At 43.2% G+C, this 22,802-nt stretch overlaps 1 protein-coding gene and 1 long non-coding RNA gene across 4 annotated transcripts in view; one reads left to right on the top strand and one right to left on the bottom strand.

Moving 5' to 3' along the window:
* The window catches only part of FMR1 (fragile X messenger ribonucleoprotein 1), a 38,010-nt gene extending 34,958 nt beyond the window's left edge, over positions 1-3,052 (bottom strand). Inside the window, exon 1 of one of the 3 annotated variants that reach the window (XM_090061723.1) lies at positions 2,772-3,052. In XM_090061723.1, coding sequence (XP_089917849.1) covers positions 2,772-2,822 — 51 coding nt within the window. In that variant the 5' untranslated portion in view covers positions 2,823-3,052. The remainder of the gene's footprint in view (positions 1-2,771) is intronic. The other 2 variants (XM_090061721.1, XM_090061722.1) reach the window with 2 other exon arrangements.
* A 197-nt stretch (positions 3,053-3,249) lies between these two features.
* LOC149858039 (uncharacterized) overlaps positions 3,250-22,802 on the top strand; it is a 51,912-nt gene continuing 32,359 nt past the window's right edge. The window contains exons 1-2 of the long non-coding RNA XR_016444024.1: positions 3,250-3,287; positions 6,135-6,206. This is a non-coding gene — a long non-coding RNA (uncharacterized LOC149858039). The remainder of the gene's footprint in view (positions 3,288-6,134; positions 6,207-22,802) is intronic.

Genomic DNA, 22,802 nt, shown 5'->3' with positions numbered 1-22,802 from the left:
ACGGGCCAAACAGATCACAGCTACATGTCAAAAGTCACTGTAGAAACAAAATTCTTTCTAGATTTAAGTTATTTTTCTTTTCCCTCCACTTATGCAATCAGTCATGGTATCAATACAATTTTAGATTCTGGTAGAAGAAGAAAAGCTACCAGGAGTTTTGGAAAGTTCCCTAGACTGTTTCTAAAACATCTGTTTTTATAACAGACAATACACAAAAGTAGGTATGACTGATGTGACAGTAGTCCTCCCAGTTATTTGCGAAAACCTGAATATCTCTTTGTGGCTTTGCCACTCATGAGTAATGTGATCACCCCCAACTCATGCCAGGAAGTGCTAGATCCAGAAGGGACTTAAGCATGGTAAATGAGCATTTGCAGACCCTGTTAGGCACTTACGTGCCTTGTAATATTTGGCATCTGGGGTCTCAACAGGAACCCCTGAGGAAAGTTAGGTACCTCAGAAGGGAGATACATTAGAACACTTAGCAGGGAAGTCCCCAAAACTGGCTGACAGGAAGTGCTGAGGACAGGAGGTCTTAAATCCCACCTTTTTGGGAGGGGTCAAGAACCTAACTAACCATGGGAGGCCAAGAAGCACCTCTGTCCACTAATCCCAATGGTGCTTAGACACAAGTCAAGCTCAGAACTGTCAAGTACTGTCAAGACTGAGGTGCTGCTGGGTACAGGCAAAACCAGAACTTTAGTTGCCTAGATTTTTTATACTCCTTAAGGTTTATGGAAGAGTTTTGTAGCAGAATTTGAAAGATCTAAATTTTGGACCGAGATGCCCAATGCAAAAGTTAGGTGGCCAGGTCAAGCTGAATCCCCTTTTGTGGAGCTAGCCCCAACCACTCTGAAGCTTCATCTTGTGCTGCCCATACAGTACACCAAAATACAGTAGCAGCACACATTCATAGAATTTTGCTAGTTCTTACAAGTGGATGAATGCCATTTTATAGTACCAACTGTAAGGGCATATCTCTAAACTACACCAACAAGACATGCTGCAGCAAAACACAGGACGCAGGCTCTGTGTGTGTATGTCCTGAAACAGATGTAATGTGGCACTCAGTGTGGCTTTGGACATGCGCCAATAGACATGCCTGAGATACTACATCCCTGAGATATTACATCCCCTTTGGAGTGTAGCAGTCCAGAAGCAGCGGGGGCATGCATTTAAAGTTCATACTGCAAAACTGCCTTAATAGACTCTCAAGATCCTTGCTGAAATTCTAAAAATATATACCACTGTTACACCCTGATGCAAGGGAAGAAAGTGAAGCCCTTAAAACACAGGCTAGAGATAAACACACCATTAAATAAAATTGGATAAAGAGTATTTTTACACTCTTATGATTCTAAAAGCATCCATCTAAGATATTGCCTAAAGAAATGTTTTAGTTTACCATTCAAACAGTCATGTAACTGAAGTTCAGGTCCAGAATTTCTTCCTGCTGCAAACTTTGCGTGATGCCAGCCAGTACAGTTCATTCTGTGCCTCAGTTTCCCAATCAGCAAGATGAGAATAATACTGGCTCATGTCACACCAAACTAGGCACATACACATTCATACTTGTGCAGTGCTCAGGAATTACAATGAGAAGAAAACTATTCACCTGAATGGATCGACTATGCATTTTGGTTATAGACGCTTAAAACTTTGCAAATTTTTTTTTTAATCTAGAGAACTGATTGATTTTGTTATAGCATATGTGATGCTTCTGCTGAGCCACCTTTGGAGGACGGCGGAGACCTATTTGCCATTTCCAACACCCACCCCTTATTTAACCTTTACATTTTTAGTTCACCAAACCAAACTTTAACGTACTCCAAAACATAAAAAGAAAATCATATTCTAGCCAAAGGGTAAATAAACCTGGATGGGCTAACTAAGCTTTCATACTTACCAGCATAAACTCAGCTCATGATTTAAACCACCCAGTGAAATTAACGGGAAGAGTCATAGGTTTCAACCAGCAAAATGGAAAAATAGAAATCGCGCCCTTTTTTAATTTGCCAATTCTCAGATGAGATGAACCGGACAAACCCATGAGAAGTCCGCAAGTCCCAAACTTTCTATCCCGGAGCTAGCTGTTCACACCAAGAACATGCTTCGCACTTTTTTAGGAAACCCCCCAGCTTTTGACCCCAAAAGCTCACTGAGAAAAATTGCCTCCCCCCACTATTTAAAGAGACCCAATCCCGAACTCCATCTGCTTTTGAAGCCTGAACCTGACCGGCGGTCAATAGAATTGTTCGTGAGCTCATCGGGGCGCGAACCCCTTGCAAACTTCACTTTCTGTGCCCCTAAAAAAAATAAATTAAAAGAACCCATCTGCTCATTAACCCGAAAAAGAAAAAACAAACAAACAAAAAAACCCAAAACAAAATAAAGAAAACCTTGTGCACTCATTAACTCACAGCCCTAAAACCCGGAGATTTCCCCCCTCACTCCCCCAACCCACCCTCTCCTTTCCCCAGGGAAGGATGGACATTTTGGGAGCTTCTCAGAGGTTTAAGGGAGGCAAATCTCCCTTAGCATCCACCCAAGGGAACTTTCTTTTTGGGGGAAGGGGGAGGGCGGGAGATTTTTCCAACAACAACAAAACCCCCCCCTCTCCTTCCCTCCCCTTTTCTCGTCTTCCATCGCCGCCGCCCCCACAGGGCGCACGTGCCCAGCAGGCCTCACACGGGACTAGGCCTAGGCCGCGGCCCACCCCACGGGCCCCGCAGGCCTCGCTCGGGCCCGGCCGACAATAGGCGGAGCGGTACCTTGTAGAAGGCCCCGTTGGAGCCCCGCACCTCCACCACCAGTTCCTCCATGTCGCGTCGGGCCCGGCGCCGCCTCCTCGGGGGGGGGGTGTGTGGGGGGGAGGGGCGGCTCCCGGCTCCGGCCCCGGCCCCAGCCCGCGGCTGCCCGGAAATGAAAGCGAAACGGTCACGGGCGCGCGGGGGGGGAGGGGCGGGGGGCGCCCGCCTCGAAGGTAAACATTCGACCCGCGTCACGTGACCGGGAGGGAGGGGAGGGTTGGTTGAGGGCCGCTCCCTGCTAACGGCGGGAGGGAAAGGAAGACCGTAAGGGGGTGGGGGCGGGAGAAGGCGCAACCTAACCTGGCGAGTGCTGGGTGAAGCCCCGCCCTCCGCCACCGCCCGTCCCGCTGGTGAGTGACCGTAATGCCAGCCAATGGGAGAGCGCTCCGAGCGGCCAATCAGAAGCGGGCGGGGCCTGAAAGGGGGGCGGTGACCCGGGGAGACGGGTTGCTATGGCGGCGGGTGTGTGGTCTGGCGGTGGGTATTTGATAGTAGCTCCGAACTGGGATGCTTGGGGGGGTTATGTGTGCTTGTCTGAGGTACACGCTGGGGTGTCACAGACTCTAGTCAGGTACACGCAGAGGTGTCACATGCACTACTCTGAGGTAGCCCTAGAGGTGTCACGTGCTACTCTGAGGTACACAGGAGTGTCACATGCGCTAGTCGGAGGTACACGTGGGTGTCACACTAGTCTGAGGCACACACAGGTGTCACATGCGCTAGTCTGAGGTACACACAGGTGTTGCATGTCCTAGTCACAGGTGTCATATGTGCTAGAATAAGGTACACACGGGTGTCGCATGCTAATCTGAGGTATACATGGGTGTCACGCACTAGTCAGGCACAGACAAGTGTCATGCACTAGTCTGTACATACAGAGGTGTCACATGCACTAGTGTGAGGTACACACGGGGTCACGTGCTAGGCTGAGGTGTACACAGGGGTGTCACATGCACTCGTCTGAAGTCAGTCAAACCTCTTTTATTTCAATTGTTTTATTCTTTATGTCAAAGGAAATCAAATCTCAATACATCACTTAGAAATATTATTTAGGTGCCAGACAGGCCACAGGGGTCAGGAGTGACAGGACAGAGGAGATTTAGTGTTTCAAGTGCAAAACATTTTAACAGCTGGAGCTTTTTCTGAAGTACACGACTGCACACACGGCAGCGAGGTGACTCTGCATGCTTGAAGAAGGATGTTTATACCCAAAAGCTTGCAAAGAGCAATTTTCCCAACTATTTAGTTGGTTTAATAAAAGATGAGATCATCTTTCCCAAGAACCTTGCTGGCTCGCAATGAGGGGATACGTCATGCTGGGTCCAGTGAAAAGTTTGGGGAAAACTGCATTTTTGGCTTCAGCTATCTAAGTTTTGCCATTGTAAATGGTGAAGAGGAGTTTTATTGGTATTTACAGACTGCTCTGTGATAAACTTGGGATCTGAAGTCAGTTGAAAGATGAAATTGCATGGAGGTGTATATATCTATAGGGGAGAGAGCACACGCTTTTGTGGATCCCAGCTTGCTTCACCATGCTGTGAAAGGCCTTGCAGGAAACAGCATAAAGAGAGAAATTAGGATACAGAAAATGAGGAGAGGGAGAGAGCAGGGGAATGGGCAGTGCTAGGTGAGACAATGCTAAGGGCATCTTTTTATTTATTTATTTACTTTGCCTCAGCACAGCAATCCTGAGGGGTCAGGAATAAAATTAAATAGGAATAAAATTGTATTATATTTAAGTTCTGGCTTTTTCCCCCCACAGGAAGCTCTTATATTCCTTCCCCCATTTCTTATATATCCACCCCACCATGTCACTGATTGCATTTTCTATATAGGGGTTAGTTTTGAAACTGAGTTTTCCTCTCCTAGATGGAAAGGACTTTCTAGCATCTGACAAGGTAGGCTATAGCCTATGAAAGCTCATGCCTCTGAATGCAGGTAGATGGGAAGGATGGTTGGTTCTGCAGTTTGTGATGGCAGGTAGTCGTTTGGCAGCCTCCCAGTTTTGATCACACGTTTCCATTTTTTTAAAGAGCTTGAAATTCTGTTTTTATATATATATATATCTATATATATATATAGATATATATATATAGTAATAGCGTCTAAATTAATTAGGGCTGCTAGGAGCCATGGGTGAGTTGTGCAGCATTGGGGGATGCCAGGGAACTATTCTTGAGGAACATGGTTGATTCCTAACCAAAAGGCTGTCTCTTTCTGCCCCACCTCCTGGCCCCCCAGCAGTTGTCTGGGTAGATCCAGTAGCCAAGCTGTCTAGGAAGCTGGTGTTATCATAAAACTATAAGGTGTGGAGGGATCTCAGGAGTGATCAGTCCAAACTTTTGCCCAGATGTGAGCCACATTATTCCTAAAATATCCCAGACAGGCCTGCTCAGCCTCTTTGAAGAACAGCAGTGAAGGAGATACCACAGTTTGGCTAGGTCCAGGTTGTAGCCATATTGGTTTAGAGGAAAAAGCAATCAGGGCTCATGGACAGAGGTGATATCTTTTATAAGACCAACAACTGTTTTGTTGTTTATATCTAATAAAAGATATCAGCTCTGTCCATGAGCCCTGATTACAATTTAGTTCTTGATTAATTGGGAGGTATATGTTTCCCAAAGAACTGCAGCTGACCATTCTCCAGCTGTCCTGGCCTTGTTTTGCCCAAGGGTTTCAAGTGAAGGAAGGTGAGAGAGTGAGGTTGACTGCATTGGCATCCCATGCTAAAATCCATTCCAGATGCAGATGTCATTTTCATGCCAGTTGGTTTTAAATAGTGCAAGCTACAGAACTTCAAAAAGATAGGTTGTGCTATATTTAAATATGTTTTGTGCACCACATCTGCATGCAGAAAGGGGTTGAAACCTGATCTATATACTTTTTATTAAGATTGATTCTCTCTGCAGAACTACAGGGCAGAAAGGGATAGCAGCGATCAGGAAGGAGCACTTTTTTATAGTACTTGGTGTGTGGGTTTGTTTTAGAGCAGGTTGGGAAGGTCTGCTACTTACAACTTAGCCACTGACTAGGATTTACTATTTTATGTAATAAAACAGATACTTAAGATTCACTAAATCAGAGCTATGTAATGTTAGCCACAAGATACCTTGATGATGTAGGCCAATTGTAAACAAATCACATGAAAATGTTATAAATGCAAAATCAAGCACTTGCAATATATGAAATACCAAAATTAAGGTTACCTGTGCACCTTTAGTTTGAACCCCTTGTACATAAGTATCACAATTCAGTATTCTATTACATGATCACACACTATCTTCTCCTAGAGCAGTGGTTTTCAACTTTTTTTTCCATTTGCAGACCCCTACAATTTCAAATGGAGGTGTGGACCCCTTTGGAAGTTTCAAATGGAGGTGCGGACCCCTTTGAATTGTAAGTGTGGGTATTCACATCCTTTTGATTGATCATAAGTATCTTTCATGGACCCTGTACACATAGTTTGCAGACCCCCAGGGGTCCATGGACCACAAGTTGAAAACCACTGTCCTAGAGAGGTAGTTAGCTGTGTTAGTCTGAAGTTAAGCAGAAATTAGAGCAATGTGGTATTTTGAAGTAACTCATTCAGAGAGTCATGAGCTTTTGTAAGTCTGCTTTGTCAGATGCTCTGAAGTCCATTTTGTTTGAGAGAGGAAAACTCCCTGTTTCACATTTAAACAGGCCAAATTCATTAGTCTTGCAAGGCTGGTGAGGTAGAGTGCCACAGCTGATACCTGTTCCTAGCAGTCTGATAGGGAATGATGCAGCATTCCCAGGCCATAGCTGGGAAGTTGCAGAAATGTCTGTGGATACTTTTTTCTGACTCTAATGTGTAGTTTGATCTGGCAGCATTGTTTTCCTTATTTCTTTTCCATCAGAATTTCTGCTTCTAGTTTTTGTTCACACAAAGGGGATTTGTGTGAATTCTGGTATTTGGGAACAAGCATCTTCATCCGTAAATACTGAATGATCATGAAAGTTAGTTTATTTACCGTAGAAGTGTCATGAACACATCCTGCCTGTATTCCAGCTGAGACTCAGATAGTAAGACTGTGAAAAGAGAACGTTGAAGATGAAGTCTAATAAACCACCAGTAAATCCAGTTGATCATCTTTGCTCAGGAAGGAGCATAGGTATTTGGATTGTACAGCAGGATATGTATACTTACCCAGTAAGTGAATGTATAAAACGGAATTCCATAGATTCCTTTTCTTGTTTTAACGTTTATATTTTAATTCATGTTTTCCATTTAGCAATTTCCAGTGAGATGCATGAAAATTAAACTAAAAAATAGCACAAGTATCTTCTAGGTGTTGGGACAAATATCACAAGAACTCTTGAGTGGATTATCAGTGAATGTAATTTATATGGAAACATGACAGCACTGAAAGATGAGTTGATATAGTGAAGACAACCTATGAAACAGACTAGATTTTAGTAAACATAATATATTTAGAAATCCATCTAGTGCCAAGCATAGGCAAAGGAAGGAAGAGATTAAAACAGGAAAGCATGCTTTCTTGATCTGTTAGGTTATGCCGGATTTAAAAACAAAGCATTAATTACAATGACTTTTCTTTGGAAACAAATGCCCCACAGAACCTCGTTTAAACAAAGCTGTGGTAGAATTGATTTGCTTTAAAGAATGGGAATCATAGCATGGAAGCTTAACTTTGAAAAAAAGAAGTAGGAAAAGAAATCCTGACTTTAGATCATAGACTTTCTGATTCTTGAGTGTGGGTGGGCAAAAAGGAAAAATTGAAACAGTTCCTGGTATCAGACTCCAAAGAAACTGGCTTCGGAGAAAAACTGAAGTTTTTTGAAATACTAGATACTGTCTCCTTAGGTATAGCACCTTTTGCATTGTTAGTGCTTAACTCTGTCCTCCAAGTTCACAACCTAGGATGTTTAGTGGAGCATTGAATATATACTTCTGATTTGTTGTTTCAGGTTTTCTTGCCTACTCAAGGGTACCATTGCATTAGTTAGGCTTTTTTTGCCTGTGTTTTCTTCAGAAGTACAATGAGTAGAAAATATATCAGGCAGAGTGGATCTAACCCTTGGGCTGGGGATATGACAATCAGACATGGAACCATTTTCTGATTTAGGTAGGCCTAAACAATATTACCATTTGTCAGTAATTATCTATTTGCTTGAATCATAAAAGTTTTCATTCTATTGTTTCTATGACGTCCAGGATATATGGGTTATTAATTCAGTTCTGACTGATTTCAAGTAATAGTAATTTCACAATATTCCTTGAGCTGGAAGCTACTGTACAGTTTTTCTAATCATCACTAATGCTTAACCTAAATATTTCTTGTTATGGCTTAATTTCATCACTTTTTATTCTGTCCCCATTGCTTAGTTAGTATTTAATCCCTGTCCGCTTTATTACCCCAATTTGCACATTTGCAAGCAGTTATGCCTCTCTAGTCTTACTTTCTCCAGGTTAAGTCTCGTAACCTTTCCTCTGAGATTTTATTTGCCACATTATTTACCATTTTGTCCCTCTGCTTTGAACTGTCCCCTACTTGTCTGTCACTTTTGAAATATGATTTTCTCAATAAAAGAGCACTTAATAAAAAACAGCTTCCAAATTCCAGCTGCTTCATATCCCCCTTCAGTGCACTCATTAGAAATAGGTAGTGACACAATCAAAAATCTTTATTACAATGGTTATGTAAAAGATTCTTTTTGTTTATAAGTGAAAATTATTATTTGGAAGTAAAATACACTCAGACATTAGAAAACAAGCAAAATATACTAATGATTTAATGTCACCATAGCATATTACTTAACATTCAATGGTAGCACTATAAATATCTTAAATTTTTAAAATTATTTTATAGACTTCACCAAACTTCCATCTCATCTATCTAATCCAGGTTTTGGACTTGATCCTGCAAGGAGCCAAGGACTCTTGTCTGATATTTGTTTGTAGGCTTGGTGATGCTCACAGAAGCGCTTTACACCTTGTGGGTAGGGCTGTGCGAAATGCCATCATTTTGTTTTGATGTCTGTTTCACCAGGACAGTGTTTCATTTTGTTTTGTTTCATTTTGAAGCACTGTCCTCTTTCATTTCGTCAAAACTGTTTTGCTATTTTGACTCATTTCAACGTTTTACCTATAGGCTATAATGGGAAATCATGAAAATGTCTAAATCTTTGTCATTTGTTGCCTGATTCAGATGCAAATTGCAGGGATGGTAGCCCCTTCTGAGAGCATGAAACCTGCTAAGTTTCAAGGAGATAAATATAAAGGTTTCTTGGAAACTGCACCTTAAACTTGAAAGTAAAATTCTTAACACTGGCAGCAGCACCCTCCTGTCATCTGGCACGCAGATCTGGGGGCTTGCACCGCTGGGAGGGCTACGGGGCTGTGCCAGACTCCTCCCAGGGGTGCAGGCCCCCGGCTCTGTGCTGGATGACATGAATCTGCTACTGCCACCTAGGACCGCACTGGACACAGCTTATGCCCAACGCCGGGCTCCATGGAGCTCAGCCCAGCGGCAGGAGGCAGAGCACAGCCCCAGCCCTGCCCACCTCCCACCGCCCGGCTGTACTCCATGGGGCTGGCAGAGCCGATTGGAGTGCAGCTCTAGCTCTGCCCGCCTCCGGCAGGCTGCACTCTGATTGGCTCTGTCAGCCCCATGTAGCTCAGCCCAGATGTGGAGCACACCCCTGGGTCTGCACACTTCCCACCACTGGGCTGCCTTCTGTGGGGCTGGTGGAGCTAACTGGAACACAGCCCCGACTCTGCTGCCTCCTGCCACTGGGCTGCACTCTGATTGGCTCTGCCAGCCCCGTGTAGCTCTGCCAGGAGGTGGAGCGCAGCCCCCGGTCTGCACACCTCCAGCTGCCAGGCTGCACTCCATGGGGCTGGTGGAGCCAATTGGAGCTCAGCCCCGGGTCTGCACGCCTCCTCCTGCCGGGCTGTCATCTGATTGGCTCCATCAGCCTCATGGAGCTCAGCCCAGTGGTGGAAGGTGGAGCACAGCCCTGGCTCTCCCCGCTTCCCACCACCTGGCTGAGCTACATGGGGCTGGTGGAGACGATTGGAGCGCAGCCCTGGGTCTCCTCTGCCTTCCACCACCACTTTTGAAATGTTTTGAGTGCCCTCATTTTGTTTGAAGCTGTTTCGAAGCTTTTTGTTCATTTTGATTTTGCTGTTTCGAGCTTGGAACACACTGAAACAGCTTCGAAATGAAACACTAGGTGAAATTTCACACAGCCCTACTTGTGGGAATGAGTTCCTGGCCTGGCACATTTGGAATACCCTTGTGTCACATCAAAAGAAATGAGTTGGGTTACTTTTGGGAACTTGTCCAAAGGTTTTTGTTCATCAGTGTAGTCTCAAATGAATTATCTTAAAACGATACCCATGTACCTTTCCCATCATCCTCACGTTGTAGTCTAAAAGAAATTCTCCCCATCCTTCATATGCCCAGATCAAACCTGGGAGAGGTAATTTTGTAACAACCTGTTGTTGAGATGATGGCCATAATTTTGGGAGAAAAAAGTGCCGTTAGCTAAATTTTAAAAGGTTCCTAATCCTGTTGACAAGATGCTATATACCTGATAAAGCAAAACCATTCATTGGTTGAATTGTTCATAAAAAATGCAAATAAAAAGTGTAACATATGTAAAAGATTAGTAACAGTGCCAGTTTTTTTCAGGAAAGATTTTAATTAAAGGTTGTGTGTGGAAGTTAGGTTTAATGATATACTGGTATAATAGTTTTAGGCTTGACAAATGTTTCTTCTTTGAGTATGTGTCAGTGAGGATTTCACTATAAGTACAAGTGTGCCATGTGTGTTAAAGCTCAGAGATTTTTTTTTTCCCCTGTAGGGGCATCCATCAGGGCTGTGCATATGCACTCTGTCATGTGGTGCTTCCATGCAAGGGCACGTGGTTATTAAACACTTTATGGTTCCCTCTTACTGCCTGTGGCACTGAGATGGGACTTGGCAAGTGTCTAACTCACTATTTTTCTGAATTTTAATGTCATCCAGTCAGGCAATTTAGTGGAAAAACAGTGAGGTGCCTAAAACCAATGCCATGATGATTTTTAACCTTAAAGCATTACACTTGGCTTTTTTCTGACTTCTAAGAGCAGCTCCTAATGATTGTGGATCAGAATATGTCCTCAGAGATCTATTTCTAAGATTTTACATTATTATATTGGAAAGAGTAAACAATTCAGGTTCTCTTCCTTTCTGTTTATATCCATAACTGGATGTCCTGAAGGTGAAGACATCTCTTTGCAGGGAATTTAAAAGTAGAGGAACATAACAAATTTTGCTATTTAGAAGCTGGCTAATTTAGCTGTCCAACTTGAGTGTCAGGACTTTATCCACTGGAGTGCAGGAATCTTCCTTTGCCTGGCCTCAGTCAGTCTTGGCCAGGAGTGTGCCAATATGGGAGATATTGCCTAGTGGACTCCAAGATGAACATGAGTTGTCAGTGTGATGAAGTCATCAGAAAAGCTAACTGCACTTTATCGTGCATCAGCAGATGCATGACAAACAGAACCAAGGAGGTGATACTTCCCCTCTATCAGGTGCTGGTCGGACTGTGGTTGGACTACTATGTGCAGTTTTGGGTGCCACACTTCAGGAGGGATGTAGATAACCTGGAGAGGGTCCAGAGAAGGGCCACTCATATGGTTAAGGGCTTGCAGGCCAAGCCCTGTGAGGAGAGACCAGGGCATCTGGACCTCTTCAGCCTCTGCAAGAGAAGGTTGAGAGGAGACCTTGTGGCTGCCTACAAATTCATCATGGGGGCGCAGAAGGGAATTGGTGAGGCTGTACTCACCAAGGTGCCCTTGGGGGTCACAAGAAATAATGTCCATAAGCTAGCAGAGAACAGATTTAGAATGGACATTAGGAGGAACTTCTTCACAGTTAGAGTGGCCAAAATCTGGAATGGGCTCTGAAGGGAGGTGGTGCTCTCCCCTACCCTGGGGGGGTCTTCAAGAGGAGGTTGGATGGGCATCTGGCTGGGGTCATCTGAGCCCAGCACTCTTTCCTCCCTATGCAGGGGGTTGGACTCGATGATCTATTGGGGTCCCTTCTGACCCTAACATCTATGAATCTATGTGTAAAAACATTAACATGTAGCAAGCCAACAATCTTTATTAGGAGCTGTTTCTTGGTCTTAATGAGTGGGTCACGTGGCAAGTGCAGGAATACTATACTTACTGTTTGAATGATGCACCTGAACTCATTCCTGCTACCCTGAGGGGATGCTGTTTGTCAGCTTGACAGTCACACACACCTGAAGAAGAAGAAACAGTTACATTATGTAATGTATAAGAAAGGGCTCTGCGCTGATCCAATAATCAATCCCTTCTTCGGAGGTCTTTGGCTACCACAAGCTCTTCATCAAGAGAGAACTGAGGGAAGGTTGCAGCCTTTTTTATACCCTTTCACAGAGACACAAGGCAGTACAGGATGCCTGTGTGGTTCTAACAGACACTTATTTGAAGAAATACAATTTTGTGGTCATGGGGTACAGGCATTCCTAAGGCAGGATCCACACTATCTTGAAGAACCACAGTGAGGTATTTATTCCATTCTTTCTATAGGCCTGGCTACCTCAGTGGCAATGTAAAATTATTACTGCAAACAACTATTTAGGTAGAAACTGAACAAAGATTTTTAATGGTAACACCTTTCATTTATAAAACCACTAAACTGTCCTTCTACTGCATTCATTCAGAAAAGGATGAAAACCATATATTGACTCATACACCATTTTTTGCAGCACCCACGCATCCCTTACATCATCTAACCATGTACTGATCCCACTCATTTTCTTTTCTTTGCTAGATACATAGGCATGCAAATAACTCTCTTCTTGGGCTCCAGGAACCTCTGACATGATTAAAACTAAAACAATGGCCATGTCTACATGAGATGCTTATTGTGCAATAGCTCATTACTCTTGCACAGTAGCATTACTGGGCATGACATGATGCTACTGCACACACAGTAATGAAGAGCTATTGTGCAGTAAGAGTTGCTAGGCAACCATGCTGGGATGCAACTGCACAGTAATGCTGGTTACTGCCTAGTAATTTAGTACTTGGTTATGCAGGTACTAAATGATTGTGCAGTAACACCTGTGTAGTGGGTCTCATGTAGACACGCTCAATGAAAGATAAAGCCTACAGCTTCTCCACACTCCCAAACCAGAAACTAATCATTAGAGATTAAATTAAACCCTGACAGTACCCTGCATTACATGTAAATGCAAGCCTTTACCAAGCCTTTCTTTGAGTAAAGATGTTAATCTAGAAGCATTTCCTGTAGTTTGAGACCAACTTGGAGAATAAGTCTGGAACTTGAGAGCATTCTGCAGAAGTTTAAAGGTGGCATGCCTTTGCTGAGCACAGCTATGGAAAGGTCCACTATCTGTTAAGACACCTGCCGTACTTTGACCCAACTTCAGATTCTTTTTGCTAGTTTAAAATGTTGTCCCAAGAGAAGTTCTTTGCAGTGATCTAATTGTGAAGTGATAAGGGCACACAATATGGTAACAAAGCATTTGGAAGAAGCAGTTATGATCTCTAAGCCATGGAAAAATAGAAAAAAAAATGATGATGTTGGTAATCTATTACCCAGTGGCAGCTGGAAGTTCAGTCATACCACAACACTGAAAACATTAGTATGCAACCTTCTTTTAAACAACCACCTGGGAAGGATAAGTCCATATTTCAAACTATGGCAAAAAAGTATTCTCCATATTCTCACAACAATACTAACCTCACGAAAGAAGACTAGCAAGCATCGCCGTTACTAGAATTTTGGACCAAAGTAAACTAACAGAGAATAAGATTCATTTAAATCTATTCAATTTGGTATTGCACCCAAGTTACTTGAAACCACTTGACATAATACCTGACAAAATTGTGTTACAAGATACTACTACTGTAGTTCTATAGGTGAGGAATAATGAAGGTATAATCATCACAAAAAGACAAAAGCAATGACCACCCTAAGCATAACAAACAAATATCGTATGTCCTCTATATGACACAAGTAATATTCTACATTGTAGTAAAACTGCAGGAGTAAAGCTTGCGATCACTATGCAAGAGTTTTGTACTACCGCTTTGACTACTTTAGTTAAACCTGGTGTTCTTGTTGTTTTTTGTGTTTTCTCTGTTTCTTTTTTGTATATGCTAAGTAGAAGTTTATTTTGCCACACATTCTGCTATTGTATAAACATTTCTTTCTACCACTTGTTCTTGGTGTTCTACAGTATAATGTAATCCTAGTGGCTTTTTAGGAAAAACCTATTGGATTTTCCACTTCTGTTCACTTTGCAGCTATAATTCAAGTTAGCCATCAGTTTTAGAGATGAAAGACAAAAGAAATGACAGTAGGAGTCTAAACTGCATAAGGTTATTGAATTCAGCAATTCAAGAAAATGTTTTTATCTTATAAGAAATACCCTGGAGTATGCAATGGTGACTGTTTTCAGGCCTTAACTTTGACATGCTATCAGGATACTGTTTCCTTGTGAAACAATTCTCTCACTGTGTTGCTTCCTTCTCATCTGTTTTAGTTGTATATTTCTGTGAATAATGAATCATACAGAATCTTTATTGTTATTTCTGGATTGTTATTTCCAGATTCCAATGTTTTTTCCCTTATTGTTTTTAATGTTGGTGTTGAGTACTATTTTTTTCTCTCAAAATTATTACATACAGTTACCAATTTGATATTTTTTGGTTTCATCTCCTACTCATGAGTTTTTACTTGTTTCTCATGTAACTCTACAAATACTTTAATCTCCTGGAGCTTAAATACCTTAAATCTCTATGGGTGCATCTATATGTGGGCTTTACTGGGGAGTTGACTAATTGGCTCCACAGTAAAGTGTCACTGTCTATATGAGCACTGGTATTAGGGTGCAGTAAATTAATTCTGCCATAAGATAGTACTGTCCCTGACATGTATTGCACTGCAATGTACATATGGATGGTGACTGGGACAGCAGAACTTTGAGCTGGGGTGGAGCAACCCCAGGCTGGCAACAGATTCAGGGGTCAGTCACAGGGCTCCACAGTTTTTCCACTTTTGTTCCCAAGGGAGCCCCTCCACCACTGCTGCCACCTGGAGCCTGGGGATGATTCCCCAAGACTGCTGGCAGCCCACAGTTGCTCTGCCCTGGCTCAGAATGCTGCTGGCCTGGGCACATGTGTAGACACTGCACCTGGGAGCAGTGTACTCTGGTACAAACTGCTCTGGAGTTTATCGCGTCACATTAATTGCACGTGTAGCTGCGTTCTGTGTTATTTCACTAGCAGGAGAAGCATACTGCTGTCACAAACTGGATTCTTCTCTAGACTAATAGCTAGCATTCCTTTATTAAAATATACAGTTACACGAGTTAATTATTCATTTATTTTTTCCTAATGGAAAAGATGATATTACATGAAGAGTTCAGTTATCTATGTAGCATTTACAAATAGGGCTGAATACATTCCAGTCCAGATGGTGCTCCAGTTCTGTAAGTAGGTGAAGTATTCTAAACCATCTTCCCTTTTTCTTATTGAGGGTTCTTCCATTTGTTTTACTCTTTCCTGTTTTAGATATGACCTGTAATAAGGCTGTTTACTAACATCTAAAACAAAAATAATGTTTTCTCTCTTCAGAAGGCTTTACAAACAAGTCTTGATTCCTCCTTCACAATTCCTGTGAGGCAAACATTCTTGTCTCCATTTAGAGAAGAGGGGATCAGAGGGAAATCATGTGGCAGGGCACCTGGGGCACAGGGGAAACTTTGACTTTCACTAGTGTGATTGCCCCGCTGCAGCTGCAGCCATTTTTTTCTGCACCCTCCCACCCTAATTAAGTCACTGAATGGGACTGATACACAAAGGCCCAAGTTCATTCATCAGGGCTGACAAGGGAGTTTAAAGGGCTGATCCAAAGCCTATTGTAATCCCCCCATTTTCTTCAATGGATTTTGAAAAAGTCTTATGTGATTTATTCAGAACTATGCAGTCATTGGCAAAACCAAATCTGAAATCAAGAGCTTCTGGCTTTTGGAGCTGTGCTCAGTCTGGAGAACATAGCAAAATTTCTTCATCTTGCCATAGTTATGTTTATTATACCCTTAATTTTAATTTTGAAACTTTCGATATAGTGCAAAATTATATTGCTGGTGCCACTTAAGTCTGGGTTTAAAACCATTGAATCGTTGATCCAAACTTCATGACATAAACCCTTCTTTTGCATAAATGCATGTGGAGTGGAAGATAAGTTGAGGGTTGTTATTTGGATAAATATGATTTAAGATCCATCAAGTGAGATATCATAAAGCACAAATATTAATACTGCCTTCTGCTGTGCATAAAACAAGATACTCCATCTCCATCTGATATGTAGGTTTAATGAGACTGAATATTGTCAGCCTTGAACATATTGCACTTTTAGTTATGAATAATCTGGATAGATCATATAGCTTTGTCCGTAAGCCACAGAAGAACTCCCAGTCATGTCAGGTAGTAAAGGTCCTATAGTTTGAAAGGTTTTATTTGTTGCTATCTTTATATGGCCTTAAATTTATTTGTATTAACTATCATGGTTAATACTGTGGGATTAATATATTAGGTTTTATAACTATGAAAGTCCTTCAAAGGTCTTTCACCTTTACAAGCACTTATAATCAGGAAGATTTGTTTTACTCTACTATATCGTTACAGGAGACAGTAATGAGATCCAGTATTGTGGCAGTAAACAGTAGGCATGTCTATACAAGACAGTTTACTGTGCAGTAGCATAGTTTACAGAGCAATAAGCCTGTACATCTATACACGTGTTTACTGCACAGTAAACCTTGCTAATTGCAAGTAAATTTGCTACCTGCAAATAGCAAATTTACTTTCAATTAGTAACAGTCAGTAGCACTCATGTAGATGGCTGACCAGGAGCAAATCTGCTCCCAGTCAGCTGGCCACCAGGGGGTGGAAGATTGCTCCCTGCTCCTGGGAGCTGCCTGCTGCTGGGGCAGGCTTTATCACTAGAGCCCGAGCGGAGACTATTTCCCTTGCCCTGGAAGCAGAGAGCTCCAACCCCCCCACTCTGAGATCATGATTGGGGAATGGGGGCTGCGAGATTCTTGTCTTACAGCCCCTGCTTCACCATTTGGGAGCAGGGGGCCAGGAGACCTTTATCTCCCAGCACCAGCTCTGTGGGCATGGGGCTGGTACTCGGAGATCCTTATCCCCCCAGTCAGAGCCTTGTGATTGCAGAGCTCAGGCTGGGAGATAAGCATCTCCCAGCACTGGCCCTGCTGTCATGGAGCTTGTGTTGGGAGATGAGGGTCTCCAAGTCTGGATCCTGTGACCATAGAGCTTGGGTTGGGAGATAAGGATCTTACAGCACCAGCCCCGCAGTCATGAGCTCCCTGCTGGCGGGGGCTAGGGATCCTGTTCCCTGCCCAGTTCCATAATTGTGAAGCTGAGTGGGGAAGATGCTGAGGAGCCCGTTCCTGCAATTGCGGAGTTCTGGCTGGGAACTATCCTGGTTGGGGCAGGTCCCAGCCCCATGCCCCAATCAGGTGATTGAGTCATGGAGCTTAGAAAGAGAGCTGCATGGGTTGAAAGAGCTGCTAGCTGTCCCACCAGTGGACTGGGGCAGGGGCCTGGGATTTGCCCCTCACCTGAAGCTCTTTCCAAGTCTCCTGCCCTTGGTCAGGGGACTGGGGCCAGGAGCTCCCTGCTGCTGAGGCAGGAGGACATTGTCCCCACCCGGGCAGCAGGCAGCCCCCTGGAGCAGGGTGCAATGTCCCAGCCCCAGCCAGGAGACAGGGTGCCCCCTGCCAGCCCCTGGACTAGCACCCACAGGGGTAGCCTAGCGCTCCCTCTGGTGGCAGAAGGGGCCCATTGCAGAGCTCCAAGCAGCAAGAACAGTTTGTGGCCATTAGCAGCAAACTGCTTTTACTTCTCTGCATGTGTAGACACCTGCCTGGGAGTGTTTACTTGTGAGTAGTTTACTAGCGAGTAAACTGATCCTAGATCAAGTGCATGTGTATATGTGCCCAGTATAAAGTACTAGTACAAAGAATCAAAGCAGCAATCAAACTATATTTTATATTTCTATCCCGATTTCTGTTTTATTTTCAGCAAAGGCCAATATATTTTTATATCCATATTGTTCTGTTTTCAGGAAACACCACTGTTGACATTGTAGTCACATGTTCATTCACGGACTTTTATGTGCAGTGGGTATTTTGATATATTTTATCCTCACATTTTCCTCATCAGTGTTTTTATGGTTTTCAAAAATATTTAGCATTAACTTTCCTTTTCTGCAGCCTCACAAGCTACATAGCAAAGTTTGAAAAAGTGAATCATGAACTCCTAATCCAGACTTTAAGCGCAATAATTAAGTCTTACCACAAGAGGACCCCCAAGGACAATTTGTCTTGTAACATGTACCATTACAATATTACAGTGCAAAGTAACACACACAGAGAAATGTGAAAGTATCATTTTGTTCCAGAATAGGTAATACATCTTTCTGCAGTTTGGAACATACACACAATACAAATAGCTTAAATTAACAGCTCTAGACAAATTTAGAACTAATAACGTCTCAGGTACGTGGGACAAATTAACTTACAGCAACTCCTAGTAACCTCTGCTGCCATTCTTTTTCTTGCTACAGTACATTGAAATATTTATAAAACACTATTGTTATTAAAATATATTTTAACTAGCCAATTGCCTGTGAAGAATGATGGCGGGGTGGGGGATGACAGAGCACCAGTACCCACCACCCCATGCCACTACTGTCTCCCAGGAACGAGTGGGGGAGCTTGCATCTGGCGGCCACTACTGCCACCCACTGTCCCGTGCACTCTATTCTCATTCTCACTCTCATTCACTCTCTGCACATGGACACACAGATATACTCCTGGCAAACATACTGTCTGTGCCAGGAAAACACACACACACGTGCATGTTCTACACTCTCACTCTCTGCACATGGAGACAGACACAAGCACACTCTCCCTCCTGCCATGAACACACACTCATGCATGCACGCACAGACACACACACGCAGATGGGCATGCCCTCTACTTACTGTCTGTGCCTGGACAGAGACACAAACCTATTCTCCCTGCCATGAACACAGACACATGCATGCACACCCATGCATACACACATACTGACACATGCACACACACACAGACACACACGCAGATGGGCACACACTGTATTCTTTCACTCTGCACATGGACACACAGACACAAACATACTCTCCCTACCATGAACAGACAAATGTACACACACGCATACATACAAGCACGCACACACACACACACACACACAGAGAAGCACATGCACATACGCAAATGGGTGCACACTCTCATTCACTCTGCACATGGGCATAGACACAAACATACTCTCCTTGCAGTGAACACAGACGCATGCACACACACTCACGCATGCACACAGACACATGCACACGGATGGGCACACACATTACTCACTCACTCTCTGCTAATAGACAGACACAAACACACTCTTCCTCCTGCCATGGACACACACACACACACACACACACACACACACACACACATGCATGGAGAGAGAAGAAGAATTTTGTGGGGGATGAGCATGCATGGGGGTTCGTGCCCCACCCACCCCCAGACAGGAAAGTCTGCGGGGGATAGGGGGCTAGGACCTGAGCAGAGCCGGGCCTGGGATCAGGATGAGGGCTGGGGCTCACTGGGCCTGTGTGGCTGCCCCTTTCCCCATGCCTGGGGCTGTTGCCTGCTGCCGGTGCCCCCCACAAAACCACCACTCCCCAGCCCTGCACCGGCCCAGGCTGCCTCCCCGCACCACCTGGGGGGGCCTGGAGCCAGGGGCTGAAGTGGGACGAGTCTCAGCTGCACAGCCAGGCTGGAGCCCCCAGGACCCATGCCCTGCCCTGCCCCGGGATCTACTTCTTCACTTATGTAAAGGAACAGAATTGTTTCCAATAGAAGTTATCATTAATAAAAATCTAGCATCTGAAATTTGCAACACCCATTCAAAAAGCAGAATAGCATTTTCAGCATGCTAGCTGTGCTGGAAAATGTTTGTATTTATGTAGAGAGAGAACAAAACAAGAAAGTGAATGTGAAGGAGAGAACTTCAGAGTCGTCTAACTTGAGGTTACCATATGCTGCAGGAAAACATGTTTGTCCCCCTGCTTTATACAACATCTTTTGTTTTTGTTAAAATCATTGTCAAAACATTGGTGTTAGATTAGCAGTTCACACTTTAACAAAAGGCTTGGCAGTCCTCCAAGGTTTTGATGTCAGACATGATCATTGATTTGTATGTTAAAGAGGTGTCATTCACTAAATGTATCATTTTTCTCTTTGTATTTAGCATATTTTTCAGAAGGGATGAAAATAAACCGTTTTATTTTATGAGCACTATAGATCCTGATGATCATCTGCTACCTCTCTGGGGGGCATCTCCTGGGGCTGGTTGGAGGACAAATTTGAAACACGGAAGAAGCAAAACCATGGTCCTTAGGAGATCTGCTAGAAAAATAGACACCCATGCAGAGTTCTTATGCTTCCACACTAGTTGCTCTGCCAATTAATCACGTGTCTTAACCACTACATTTGCCCCAAGGTCCAGTATAAGGTTCCATGTGAGTAGGCTGCACCCATGCAAAATCCCATGGTGACTTCAAGACTTGTATTGCTCCTTATAGAAGTCTCAGGTTATGTTCATCAGTACGTTTAATATCTGCATAGCACTGAAATCCTCAGCACTGAAATCCATAGCACTGAAATCCTCAGTCTACTGAAGAAATTGGGAGTACTGCTAGCGAGGCCAGGATTTCACCACCAGTATATACCACTGTTCTGGTGCAATTACTCTTCTGAGCCTAAGCATGCACCTTCACAAGTGCATGACAGAGCAAAAAAGTAATCACCTATGTAATCAGTTTTGATTCATATTTCAAAGGACATATCTACAGTACAGAGTTTAGGAAACAATACTTGTTCTCTGCTGAACCTCTAACATACACTCAGGGCAGACATGGTTGGTGTGGCCACCTGATGTTCAAGTGATGCCTAAAAACCTTGTCTGGCTATGACTGTGGAAAGCCTGACCAAACCATGGAGCACATAATTACATCCTGACCCAGATATAAGTTTGAGGGTTTTCTAAGTGTGAATGCCTATCTTTTTGCAGTATGCCACTGTATGCCTTTGTTTCTGAATGCAGATGATATGCATTTATCCCAACTGGGATTGGGCATTGGTCTGGTTGGGCAATTTGGAATTAAACCTGTGATGATAGTGTTTGCTCCTAGAGCCATACGAAAGAAGAAGGGCAGACCTGGGGGATCAATTACAATAGACCACAATATTCACAGTAAATCACCTAGAAATTGAAAGTTTTGTAAAGGTCAGAGGTTTCTGCCATACTGTTATTAAATCAGGTTCTGGTATTGACAGAAAGGGAGCTGATGAACAGTGTGAAATAAGTCTGCAGTTAGCACAAGGAAGTAACTTACTTCAGGGAAAAAGCCTGTAGTGATAAAAAGAAAATGTGTGTGCAGCTATTATGTAACACTTCCAAGGAAGAGACACATCTATTAATCAGCATCACAGGGGACCAGTTCTTCTTATATGACAATATGATGATAGGCATTTTAACTTGTGAAGGAATTGGTTCTTAATGAAGTAATCTGACAATTTCATGTAGAGTAGCTTCCAGACATTATAAATGCAGTACATTTTACAAATTTACATGAGCTGAGACTATTTTGGACTTGCTTTGTGCTTTATGAAAAGAACAAGCTGTAAAGAATAGCAGCTACTTTAGTTATGTCACTTAGCCAAACAAAAAATAGTCAACACTTTTTGCCCATCTGTAAGCACTACATAAGAATATAAAAGAGGGCCCATTTATTTTCATGGCCAGAGAAAGGATGGTGAAAGTGTGGATAGCTGAAGACAGAAAAAGGTTTTAGATGAGATGAAGTATTACTGCTAATCAGTTGTGCTCCTATTTATGTCATTCTTTGTGTTCAGTCAAATATAATCCTGAGGCTATGAGTCTAAGTGATTTGGAGGATGATTGTTGTTGGCAGTAACAGCCAAGGAGTTATGTAGTTTGGGGAGGGAAGATAGAAAGTTCTGCTCTGGATTTGATAAAATTAGGGTGACAAAAAAAGTATCATGGGGTGTGTACACACATACTAAGTAGACTTAAAATAAGGTGCCTTAAGTTGATTGGAGTTAATCTTGGTGAGGATAAGATGGCAGTCAAAGAAGAATGATCTAGAGTATCAAAAGCAGCACAGATGTCACAAACACTGAGACTAGAGCAGAGGCTTTGAGATTTGCCATTGAAGTGGTCATTGGAAACCCTTCTGGAAGGCATTTGTGTGTCAGGAAGGACAGGATTATGGATAGACACAGAGAAAAGCAATTCTGTATACCTGTTGTAACCTTCATGCACAGTGGGTGAAATCCTGCCAATGAAGTAAAGGCTAAGAATTTACCTAGGTAAGTTAGAGAGATGTGGAAGATGGAGATAGGACAGAGGTAAAGTGGCAAGTATGGCTGGGGGCACCTTACTGAAAACAGGAACTACCAGGATATGGTTATTTTGAGAGAAGAAGGAATTGGAGAGCAATGTGAAGTTGAAAAGGATGGTGAAGAAGGAGGTGAATATAGGGGACATCACAACAGGGACCTGGGAGAGAATGAAATCACCAGAGTAGGTGGGAGAGTTAGAAACGGAGAGGAGAATTGGAGAGGAGGCCTCTCCAGGTTGATGATAAGGGAGAAAAATAAGATTAAAGGTTGACAACCCACAAAATTAAAACAAGATTAATACTCTGCTCTGAATGTGGCCAGCTGGGTTTGGAAAACGCATCATGTAAAAGGCTTTCTCAAATTGTGAGCTCTTTGAACAGGGACCGTGTCTTCACATTGGTCTAGGACAGTGGT

Source organism: Crocodylus siamensis, chromosome 8 (assembly GCF_052110815.1).
Source record: "Crocodylus siamensis isolate JL-2025a chromosome 8, ASM5211081v1, whole genome shotgun sequence".
NCBI lineage: Eukaryota > Metazoa > Chordata > Crocodylia > Crocodylidae > Crocodylus > Crocodylus siamensis.
The sequence above is the reverse complement of the archived record's forward strand: the minus strand, read 5'-3'. Positions and strand labels throughout refer to the sequence as shown.